At 47.0% G+C, this 12,306-nt stretch overlaps 1 protein-coding gene across 1 annotated transcript; it reads left to right on the top strand.

Annotated features, from left to right (window-relative positions):
* The first annotated feature begins 7,842 nt into the window (after nucleotides 1-7,842).
* CCDC184 (coiled-coil domain containing 184) lies at nucleotides 7,843-10,173 on the top strand. The gene has a single exon (XM_017529096.2). It carries the CDS (start codon nucleotides 8,373-8,375, stop codon nucleotides 8,955-8,957), a length of 585 nt encoding a protein of 194 aa, XP_017384585.1. The 5' UTR covers nucleotides 7,843-8,372; the 3' UTR covers nucleotides 8,958-10,173.
* The last annotated feature ends 2,133 nt before the right edge of the window (nucleotides 10,174-12,306 follow it).

Here is a 12,306-nt window from a genome sequence, read left to right as displayed (position 1 = left end):
GGAAATGGATTAGAGAAGCATCTGTGAGTATTAAGAGACTGTGCAAACTTCCTATTATGAAAAACATGCAATTATTTTAGGACTCATTCGACTTTTGGTTTGGAGTTAAAATGTGGGTGGTAGAATTGCTGAAATAGCGCAGAGCTGGTCTCAGGGATATATAAATTTGTTTCTTCCCAAGCTAAACTCAGCCAAGTAAGACTTTCTTCTGGTTTTCAAGGCTTCCTGGAGAGGACATATGCAGGCTCCTTCCTCTCTCACACATCCATCACTCTCAAGTTCTTTAAGAAATCTAACCTAAATGCCTCATCCTGCATCTTGACCTCACAGTGGAAGTAGGAATAACACTAGTTTGTCTCAGAGCTAAAAATCCTTTGAGAAGTTCTTTCTAGCTTTTCCTTCTCCCCTATCTGTTGAGTATTTGCTTTCTTATATTGTCTTAGATCTCAAATTACAGTAGTAAGTTTCAAATTACATTATCTCCAACTCTTAGAATCTTTCTCCACAATCACTCCTTTCTAGAAAGAGAATATCCCCTAACACAATAATTTAAGTCCACAAGTATGAAACAGAGAAGCTTATGTCCCATAGCCTTTCCTGCAATTTAAACATTAGTGATTTCAATGTGACTAATGTAAAATTGTGAGCAGTTTATCATTTAATATACCTGGAGGTGTCTTGGATGATACTCATTGTTCTAATGAGCAGCAAAAGCTACTAATGCCTTTGGTGAGAGGGAACTGGTTTTTAATATTATAAGAAGCAGCTGGAAGCCAGTGTGTGACATAGTGATGGATGAACGGGGATGAATGGGAGATTGGCTATGTGACTCAGGATTATCCTCTGAGGAGAATCTAGTCCCAGTTTAATTCATTTAATCTAGGCAATTACCAGTAAACCTCATGTACTGCTTCCTTCTGGGTTTTAGAGACCCACACAACATTGTGGAGAATAACAAGACCTCACTGAAAATGTCTCACTTAGGTTATTGAGAGACTAACCTTAATTTCTGGAATATTGTTTTTCTGACCCATGTTTGCTGTTTGGTTTTAATTTTGTTTTACTATCCTGGGAAGGCTGATATTTATATATCTTTTGTTAGATATTTTGTGGGGAGTTTTTGTTTGATTTGGTTTTAGAACAGAAGCAAGGAAAGGAGGCAGCAAGGGACCAAAATGACTCAATTTTTTTTTTTTTTTTTTTTTGAGACAGAGTCTCACTCTGTCACCCAGGCTGGAGTGCAATGGCACGATCTCGGCTCACTGCAACCTCTGCCTCCCAGGTTCAAGCGATTCTCCTGCCTCAGCCTCCTGAGTAGCTGGGATTACAGGCATGTGCCACCATGCCCAGCTAATTTTTGTATTTTTAGTAGAAACGGGGTTTCAACATTTTGGCCAGGCTGGTCTCGAACTCCTGACCTTGTGATCCACCCGCCTCAGCCTCCCAAAGTGCTGGGATTACAGGCGTGAGTCACTGCGCCTGGCCAGGACTCAATTTTATTACAGTAAAACATGTAACTCTGTGCTAACACTACTCTAAATCACTGTAGTCTACCAGTTTAGGAACATGAAGAGAAGAGGTACACTAGCTTTAAAGCATAGTAATCTTTATGTTCATAATGTCCCTTTCTCAATTAGCTACTAGTCTTATAACAAGAAGCGGGTACTTTTTGGAGGCTGTCTCCAGCAGAATAAGAATATAAATCAGGAGTTCTCCTTAACATGCAGTATGAAGATACAGGCTTGACATTATCCCATTCCCAGATAATGCTGAAGGGAGCAGAGACTCTGAGTTCTCACAAAACTTGGGCCTGGTATCTTTGAGACTTTGAGGGGGATAGTGGTAGAATATGCACAGGGAGATTAGACAGGTTGGTAGGTGACAGCTCTCACTTCAAAGCTGCAAACGCTTCTCCATTTTGTAAGGAATGGAGACTTCCATGTGTCTGTGAAGTAAGTATACCATTGTTCAAGAAAGGCCACTAGAAGGGCCACTTAATTGTGTGACCACAAGTCATAGATTACCAAAGTAGATGGCTGAAACTGAAAAAGCTAAAATGTTCCTGAAGAAAGGTAGAGTTGGAGCTCTGCAGACTATATGTCCTTAAGGGAGTTGTTTATTTTTCTAGTATGGATTCAGACTTCATTCATTCATCTATTTAACACATATTTATTGGGCATCTACCATGTGCCAGGCACTATTTTAGTGCTCGAGATATGGCAGTGAACAAAACAAACCCCCCTGCCCTAATGGATCTTATACCCTAGTTGGGAGTAAAAGATAAATAATAATACATAAAATAAATAAGCAAAAATACAGAATAACAGATATTGATAACTGGTATGGAGAAGAATAAAGCAAAACAAAAGGATTAGAGTTCCAGGGTGAAGGTGATCCTGGTGCCTTAAAACAAACAAAAGAGCAGGCTTTGTGCCTATGAACTGTGAACGTGTAGTTGACCACAGAAGATGGAGCTATTTTTATGCAAGGCTTCTTAAAATGGGGGCCTCTGGGTCTAAGTGGAAAAGTTAGGGGAAAGGGCCCTTCTCCTCACTTTTGCCTAAGATCTAGCACTACCACAGTATTTTGAAGACATGGATTACATTTTGGGGCCCCTGTTCATGGTATCATCACAAAGACTAGTATAGTCTCCATTTGTGTCTGTGCAATAGAAACAGAATGCATCTTCACCGTGGCTGCTAAACTGTAACTGATAGTGCTTTGTTGGCCCTTTAGAACATGGTAGAAATAACTTTTGACACTATTTGGGGGGCCTCTGAAAGGGATGGACATGGTATAACTAGATGTATTAGTAATAGTGAGACCTACAAAGTTTTGTAGAATTATGTAGGATAGAATAGCACAGATTTCCTCAAGATATGACAGACAAGGAAGGGCCTGGAAGTTTGCATAAGTCAACTATGAAGGACATGAAATTCCTAAAAGTACCTTTAATGGAAGAGAGGTTTATGGCACGCATACCATACCATAGTCCCTATCTTACCGTAGATATTTGGTCATGATTTCCTTCAAATTGGACTGATACTCTGGGAGAGCCAATTGGTCAAAGTTGCCCCCATTGAAATAGAAATTTTGTTTTTCAGATGGTGCAGCACTATCAATGCCTAACTTGAGGCCAAACCAGCTTTTGCAAAAATGACAACTTTCTGGGGACAAAATAATTTATGGGGATGATGGAAGGTGCTGGAAGCCATGTACCAGGGATCACAGTGGCTCCAGAATTCCGAATGCTTCTGTGTCCATGGCCAGTTACCCAGAGACTTTGGATTGGAGCTGGTGACATCACTGTGACATTGAATACATGTTTGAATATGCATTGATGGGGGGAAAAGCCTCTGCAAGTGTTGATCTAAGGGAAGCTGCTGCAGCGGGCAGTGCAGAAAGGGGAGATGGGATGACACTGGCAAAACAGGTTTAATTGGAATGTGGGGTTGTCAGTGGAGACTCATATTGCATGAGAAGGTGGAAGTTCCCCTAGAATTCTTGCTTTGAGTAAAGTTAATATGGAAGAGAAATAAGGGGTTGGGGTGGCCTTAAAGACTCCTAAAAATAGTTTGAGGTCACAGAGCAAGCACCTGGAAGTGTAGTTCAGGCCTTACGTGGGGGGTGGGTAGGTGGCTCACCACATGGCCATGTCTATGATGCTAAATAATCTTGAGGGTGTGGACAGTTGGATCCCCTCTCCAGTCAGAGGCTCATAAGAGCCCAGCATCTTTGCAAACCACCATGTCCATTTCTCTGTGCAAACGTGGGGGAGATGAACAAAGCAGGTTGGCTGTAATGCCAGGTAAACTACTCTCTGGTGCTGAGAAAAACCAGTCTACGTAATAGACAAAACCCACAACAATGCGAATATTCTCAGCCTCTCCATCTTTTTTATCCTCTGAGAAGGCCCCTGTAATTGATAGCTGGGGTTCCCAGTACTCATGCAGATTGGGGGAGTGAGGGACAGAATCAAAGGAGCTAAAATAAGCTTGGTCTGATTTACATGAGAAGGACAAGATGCTTCTTGCAGGAGAGAAAACGAATACATCCAAGAAATGAAGAGAGTGGAAGAGTGAGAAAGCAAGGGCTAGGCTTGAAAGAAAGTTTGAGGGTGTTTGGGGAGAAAGGAGAGAGACCAGCAGCAACAGCTATGCCATAATGTGTGGAACAAATAGAGAAGGAAGAGAAGTTTTAGATGTTTTGCTGTGCACTAAGAATGTAAACCCCTTTAGAGTTTGCCCAGAGACTGTAATGAAAATCTAAATTGCTTTTTAATTCTTTTGGCTATTGGATGTGTTTCTTTTGAATATGATACCATGCTGCGATGGGCCACAAAGCAGCTCAGCTTCATAAAAGTTATATTTGGGGGATATTGTCTGGGATTTGGGGCCTAAGTACATCAGTCAGCTGTATCTTGTTTTAGATCGTTGCTCTAGACCTGAATCTAGCCAGCTTCATTTGATTTATAGTGCAAAATATATACCAGCTATATAAAATAGGAACTAGAGATATACTGAACACCAGACTGAGGAAAATGTCAGGGCCTATTCTGAATCCCAATTTTAGTGAGAATATGATGTTTGAAACTAGGTGTGCCTGATGGAAACCTATACATAGGCAGCATGGAAATCTCTCCCCACAAGTTGATGAGAGAGGGATGAAGGAAAAAACAGCTAAGGTAATTCTAAGAGGATAACAGAGAAGCAGGAAGCAGAAGGTATGGAGGGGTTATATTCTCTTACTATGTGGCAGTTCCTCTAAATATTCTAATAGTATGGCTGGGCTACACATCTGGCTCCCTTTTGCCTGGAAATGGATGCATGCAACTAACTGTCGGGCACTGGCATCCAGAGGGCCCAGCCCTGTAACCCAGCCAGCAGACTGAAGCTCTGCATCTGTTCTCCTTATTTTCCTGAGACTACACGTTTCTACCTTGTCTCATTTTCACACAGAGTTCCTGAAATGATCTGGTTTTCTGTCAGATGCACGAATGTCTCCTTCCTATTTTTTTTTTTTTTTTTTTTGAGACAGAGTCTTGCTCTGTCACCCAGCCTGGACTGCAGTGGCATGATCCCAGCTCACTGCAACCTCTGCCTCCTGGGTTTGAGCGATTCTCCTGCCTCAGCCTCTGGAGTAGCTGGGATTACAGGAGCCCATCACCGTGCCCAGCTAATTTTGTTTTTAGTAGAGACAGGGTTTCACCATGTTGACCAGACTGGTCTCAAACTTCGGACCTCAAGCGATCACCCACCTCAGCCTCCCATGGTGCTTGGATTATAGGCATGAGCCACTGCACCCAGCCACCTTCCTATATTTTCAAATCCTGCTACTGGTCCACTCCCCCAGTTCCCACCTACCCTTGGCTCTCAAATGTTTGACCTGGAATTTGACTGGACCAGCCACACTACTTGATCTCTGCATATGTTTCCCATGGTCCTTCTCCAATAATTTCCCCTCCCTCTGGGCTCAGACCCCTTGTACTCTCAGTGGACTTCATGGCCAGCACCTCCGGCCAGCAGGATGTAATCTTATGCTGAAAGCCTTGACATACATGGTATTCTCAACAATAATGGCAAAAGGCCTTGTATGATGACATACCACAGCTCCTCCTGTATGGGGACTATACTTAATGTAAGCTTATGGGATGTCAAAGATGAGAGGTCCCTCACTATGACAGAGCCACTCTTTGTAGGTAGAAGGCAGGGATATACATGAAGGATGAACAGCAAGATGAAATCTTCCATGTGAAGTGCTTGTCAAGAGATGTAAAGTAACAGAACCAGACAGAAAGCCTGAAAGCCATGCCAGTCTTTTCTGGCTATAGCAGAGTTCTGCTGGGAAGGATGAAAGCAGGGTTGAACCCATAAGCCCTGAGAACATGCTTGCTGTAGTTTAATCGGAAACTTATGCTGTATAAGCTTAGCTATTTCATGTGTCCTGCCTCTATTTCTAGTTTTCCTACAGTTTTTAATAAAATCTCTTTGTTTCCCTGGTTTCCATAAGCCCACTTCAGCTGGAACCAAGGAAGAGCATTTCTGTCCCCTCCTGAGCCAGAGTTTCAGGAGTAACCTAAGGTGCTATTACCACGTGTGGGGTACATAGCAGAGGTAAGAGTCCTAGCCAAGGTGAGAGTGCTGGAAGTCTGTTGAACGAAGGAAGAAATGAGCAAGCAAATAGGATTGAATCATTAGTTTTAGAAAATACAATACTATGTTTTTAAAATTTGTTCATATATTCGTTTTGGGAAATCAAATTTCTAGTGGCTGCATAATACTTCATTACAACTGCAATTTCCCTTAGATTATTTAAACATTCTGCTGCTGGTCATTTAGGATATTCCCAACTTGTTTCTATTTTAATAGCAAGAAGATTGGTATAGGCCAAACAGTCCTCTTATGTCATAAAAGTTTCCCTGGGCCAGCTTCACTCTTCATCACCAAGCACATAACCAGGGAAACCCCAAGGTAATACATTTGCTGTTGCCGAACCGCCAGTTTACAAAACACTCACCTTTACCTTTTCTTCTCTATCTTGAAGTAATACAGTTTGTTTCTCTTTCCCAGATTTATTCTTGCAAACTTCATTTCTGGTTTCTGATCACTTGTCTTCCCTAATTTCCTAGGATCATTATTAATTGGTCTGCTCCGCCCAGGTGCCGATTCCTTCTCAATCTGGTATCATCTACATATATTAAAGACAATTTTTCTTCTTCCTCCGCCCTTCCTGCTCCGCCCCTTAAATAGGGAAAGGGGTTGTCACAAAGGTTGGGGCACTCAGTGTAGGTTTGAACTTGGGCACTGAAAGAAAGAGCGGGAATTACTCTAACACGCAGTCCCTCCATTCATCCCCTCCACACAACTGCCAACGGTCTGTTTACCTTTTCACCTGTGAGATGATGCAGAGTGTTATTCAGAATTAGAAATGATATTGCAGATTATCCAGTCCAATGCCCTAACAGATGAGGAAAATGATGTAGCCAAGGTCTCTGAATGAATAAGTGGCAGAAACGAAACTGAATTTGGGTCTCCTAAAACCCACTACGTTTGGCTTGGAGAGTTCTAGATGACAGCAGTGGACTTGGTGGTTTTTGTTAAAGTATTCATTCATTAACGCTATTAAGCATCTATATACTAGGCGCCAGGCACTATTTTAGGAGCTGGGGATTCCGTGATGGAGGGAGCAGGGGAGACAAAAATCTCACCCTTATGGAGCTTTCATTCTTTAAACTTAAGTACTTGGCTTCTCCATCCGGGGCAAACTCCCAGGGACTTGGGTAGGAGCAGTAGGGTCCCATAAAGGAGGGAGTCCCATCCTTCCGCAGCTCCCATGCTTTCTATAGAGGGCTGATTTACTGCAGAAACCTCCGTAGTGCCCTCCTCCTGCCTCTGCACCGCCAGGCCTGGTGGGGCAGGCTCCAGAGCGCCACCACGCCCCAGCTCAACTCTGGGATGATTAGCATCAACCTCGCTACCCCCTCCGCTTTCCTGCGCACCGCTGGAGGACAGGGAGGCAGGACCCTACTTTAGCGCCATTCTCTGAGAAAGGAATGCGGTCTGGAAAAATCCTTCAGGGCAGTCGCACTGGGTCTCATACTCCGGTGAGGGGAGGGACGATCTCTCCCGGACTTGGAGGTTTCTGCAGCAAACGGCTCTCTCATGCTTCCCTACTAAACACTGCAACCACACGCTCTTTCCAGCCTCGGCCGAAGCCACTGCAGCATCCCCTTCACCTCCCCCCCACCCCCTAGTCCAGACTCCAAAGCCACACTGCAGCTTCCAGCCATCCTCCCTTTTTCTTCTCCACTTCCTGGTTACCATGGAGACACACGTCATTTACGTGCCGTGCGTCGCCTTGGAAACAGAGGAGCATCCGCGGCGCCTCCGGGTGACCCGCCCCAGCTGCTGCTGCCACACTCGCGGGCACTGCCCGTTAATGGCCTGGGGGAGTCCCGAGCCCGACGCGCCGCTGGCCTCAGCCTCGACCCGGGCCCCTCCGCTAGCGCGTCTGTGACCCACGGAACCGGCGGGCGCTGGTTGTGGCGTCCAGAGGGCGGCGCTGACACCTGGGCGATCCGGGAGGCGAGGCGGGGCAGGGCACTTTCGTCCCGGGGCGAGCCCAGGAGACGCCGGCTCTGGGACCCTATCCTGGTCCTCGTCCCGCCGCCCCTTCTCGGCCTCCAGCGATCCTGCCCGCGCCCTCTGCTCAGGACTCGTCTCTCACGTCGGCTCACCGCCGGTCTCGGGAGCCTCCGCTTTCCTCGGCTCCTCCCCGCCCCTCCCGGGACCTCTCCCCCTTCACCCCCTCCTCCACCCCGGAGGCCGGGCTGGACGCGACCCAGAGCCGCCGCCACCCGCTTCTGCCACTCAATGGAGGACGGTCTGCTGGAGATCATGACCAAGGACGGCGGCGACATGCCGGCGCCCCTGGAGGTGTCCACCGTGCCGGTCGTGGGGGACGTGATCTCCGGGGAGTACAACGGCGGCATGAAGGAACTGATGGAGCACCTGAAAGCCCAGCTGCAAGCCCTGTTTGAGGACGTGAGGGCCATGAGGGGGGCCCTGGACGAGCAGGCCTCGCACATCCAGGTGCTCTCGGACGACGTGTGCGCCAACCAGCGAGCCATCGTCTCCATGTGCCAGATTATGACCACGGCGCCTCGCCAGGGCGGCCTGGGCGTGGTCGGAGGCAAGGGGAGCTTCCGGAGCGACCCCCAAGAGCCGGAGACTCCGTCGCCTGGGATCGGGGACAGCGGCTTGCTGGGTCGCGATCCCGAGGACGAGGAGGACGAGGAAGAAGAGAAGGAGATGCCCAGCCCCGCCACACCCACCAGTCACTGTGAGCGCCCCGAGAGCCCCTGTGCTGGTCTCCTTGAGGGAGACGGGCCACTTGTGGAGCCCCTCGACCTGCCCGACATTACCCTGCTGCAACTGGAGGGCGAGGCCTCCCTGTGAGGGGACTCCGTGGGGCACTACCTTCCCGGGCTGGCTTTGGGTTTCCGAGTGCTAGACTCGAGGGGACTGAACGGCGCGGTGCGGCATGCTTCACTTGGACAGCTGCTCTTGTGGGTCAGGCAGAGAGAGACTCCCTCGAGGAAGGATTTGTAGGATGAAGGACTTTGGGAGCATCAATAATTCTTTCTGCCCAACCAAGCAAATTATAGCAAATTGCGGAAAGGTGAGGTTCCGGGACAGGAAGCACCCACCTCCGGACTCCCATCCATCCCCTATCCTGTCCTTTCCCCCTCCCCAGACAACAGGAGAACCCATGAATTGTGTAAATAAATTTCTTCTTTTTCTATTCTGAAAAAGAACTTATCTAGGACCATGGCAAATAATCTCTAACAATTTACCTAGAAATTAAGGAATTGGGGGTATTCTGTTCTGGCAACAGGAAATTTACCCTTCTGCTGAAATCCAAGATATTCAGTGCTCTGCAGAAGCCTCTCCCCTTCACAGATCTCTGCGGCTGCTGATTGGTAAAGGAAGCTTGAGGAGGGAACTGCAGCCCTAGGAATCTGGGTGAATGGGGTTCCAAGGGCCCCTGGGCTGGGAGGAGCTGGCTATGAATGTGCATGAAGACATAATAGCTCAACCTCTAGGATTTTGCATGCAGAGCGGATCCTGCCTTGTCACTGACTTCATCTGGGATTGCTTTTCCACTCACTGGGGCTTAGAGAACAAAGAGCCCTGTTCATAGGCAGAGACTCAGGGGTGCTCAGCAGCAGCCCAGATTTAGGGGACATTTGAGGGACTCTTGGGGCCGCAGCCAAAAACTGTCTCTCCTGGCTATACCTGCTTAACTTCAGTTCCTTTTTCTGTCAGTGTCCCTGCCCGCTGCCTCTCGGTGTTGCCTCCATAATGTCTTGTGTGTGTTATGTGTGTCCACTTGTGTAGTAGTGTGTGAGCCCTGAGGGGCAGGGCTTGTGGCTCTGGTGTTAGGTTCAGGGGGCTTCAGACCCGTCTGTGAGCTCCAAGCTATCATGGCGCTTTTCCCTCCCTCTTCCTCCAACCAGGGCATGGAGCATGTGGCTGTCCTGAGGTTCCTTTACTGATGTGCAACCCTCCCATCTCCTCAAGTGGTGACTGTGTGGCCTCCCCCTCCTTTGTGTATTCCTTCTTAATGCTTTCCTTGGTATTAATCTTAATAAAAAAGGCGTCATCTCCCCTCCTTGCTGACTGGTACTAGGGGGATATCAGGGTGGGGCTTAGTGGAAACCGCAGGGACCATGCCTTCCCTCCTCTCTCTTTGCCTCCAGTTCAAGGAGTTGACTGTCTCTGCCCTGGTTGGGACAGGCATTGCTAACTCTGTCTGCTTCCTTTCTGTCCTGGACCTTGACCTCAAATTGCCCTGGGAAAGGAGGTGGTAAGTGTTGAGATTCCCATGCTAACATGGGGTTTTAGTAGCTAGAACTCCCAATGGGCAGGACATTTCTTTTCAGTGAAGCATCTGGCCTCTGGGAGAATGATTTCTGAATCTGGGTCCTGGAATGGCAGGTACTGCACCTGCTCCGTGGAAGGAGTCGGGTGGGGGTATTGTTCTGGAGGGACTGCCTGGGATCTCTGGAAACAGTGACACATCACAAAACCACAATAACTGCCTCAGGCCTCTAGTGGAGAACCCCAGTAAGGTGTTCCCCAGAGAGCTTGACTGACAGCTCTAGTCTACTCCCTTGGGCAATGGAGATTTCCTGAGGCTGCCCCTGAACAAAATTTGAGAATGAGCTGGGGTGCTGTGTGTGTGTGCATGTGTGTGTGTGTGAGTGTGTGTATGTGCGTGTCTGTGTGTGCGTGTGTGTGTGTGTGTGTGTGTGTGTGTGTGTGTTCTTGCTGCTGGTAGCTGCGGAGTGGTGGAAAGAGAGAGCACTAAAGACACAGATCTGAACTTGAATCTCAGTTCCAACACTGAATTGATCGAGACTTAGTTTCTGAATATGTAAAATCCCCATTTTATATACATACCCTATGAAATAGGCACTATTATTATTTTCCTATAGCGGTTCAGAAACAGACTCTAAGATGCTCAGGGTCACAGGCTAGTACTTGGCAGAGCCAGGACTTAAAACCCAGGTCTGTCTGACTTAAAGAGCCCTAGATGGAAACCACTTTTCTAACTGCTTTCTTATTTGGATCTTCAGAGAGGGTGATCCCTTATATCTCAAGAAGTTGTTGGGGAGAAAAATATGTAAGACTCCTAAGAAGTCTTGTGCAAATGTTAGTTTCCTTATAGTTTTATTGGACTAGGAGGGTGGTGGTGACTGGCTCCTCTGGGAAAACAAAGCTACCCAGGGAAGGTTCTAGAAACTTTCTTTTTATATAATCTTTTCCCATCTAAAGAAGCCTTATCCTTCTTTAGAATTAGATATTAGGTATTCTATCTAATTTTACTTATCTGATTCTATCTACAGAATTCTAATTCTTTGGAATTAGGTGGAACTAAGGAAAGGGGAATGGTAAGATTCCTAAGCTGCCATGGACCTTTTTATCATAAATGAAATGGTCATCATGAATGTCATGTAACTATGGGCCAAAAAGGTCTTGGGGGACAGTCAGCCCTGTACACATAGGCTGGCCAGAGGAATCTTGAGTTATGCAGTGACTAGGGAATGTGTGCTGGAGACCCTAGAGACAGCTGCTAAAGTATCTAAGTGGGAAAGTGTCCTTGAGGACTGGAAGACAGGTTCCTATTATAGTTCCTATTAGAGTTCCAGCAGTAGTTCCTAAGAAAAACAATGACAACTATCATTTATTGAGCATCAACTATGTGCCAGACACTGTACCCAATTTTATCTCCCAACAACCCTATGAAATAGGCACTATTATTATTTTCCTATAACAGTTCAGAAACAGACTCTAAGATGCTCAGGGTCACAGGCTAGTACTTGGCAGAGCCAGGACTTAAACCCAGGTCTGTCTGACTTAAAGAGCCCTAGATGGAAACCACTTTGCTAATTGCTTTCTTATTTGGATCTTCAGAGAGGGTGATCCCTTGTATCTCCAATCAAGAACCTAAAAGAGGGCCGGGCGCAGTGGCTCACGCCTGTAATCCCAGCACTTTGGGAGACCGAGGTGGGTGGACCACGAGGTCAAGAGATTGAGACCATTCTGGCCAACATGGTGAAACCCCGTCTCTACTAAAAATACAAAAAATTAGCCGGGCATGGTGGCACATGCCTGTAATCTCAGCTACTTGGGTGGCTGAGGCAGGAGAATTGCCTGAACCCAGGAGGCGGAGGTTGCGGTGAGCCAAGATTGCGCCATTGCACTCCAGCCTGGGCAACAAGAGCAAAAACTCCATCTCAAA

The sequence above is a fragment of the Cebus imitator genome, unplaced genomic scaffold (assembly GCF_001604975.1).
Source record: "Cebus imitator isolate Cc_AM_T3 unplaced genomic scaffold, Cebus_imitator-1.0 Scaffold2, whole genome shotgun sequence".
In the NCBI taxonomy this organism is placed as follows: domain Eukaryota; kingdom Metazoa; phylum Chordata; class Mammalia; order Primates; family Cebidae; genus Cebus; species Cebus imitator.
This window is presented reverse-complemented; position numbering and strand designations above follow the sequence as displayed.

Excerpts from the sequence above, each read along its gene's own strand:
- CCDC184 (XM_017529096.2), top strand. The coding sequence starts at position 8,373 with ATGGAGGACGGTCTGCTGGAGATCATGACCAAGGACGGCGGCGACATG.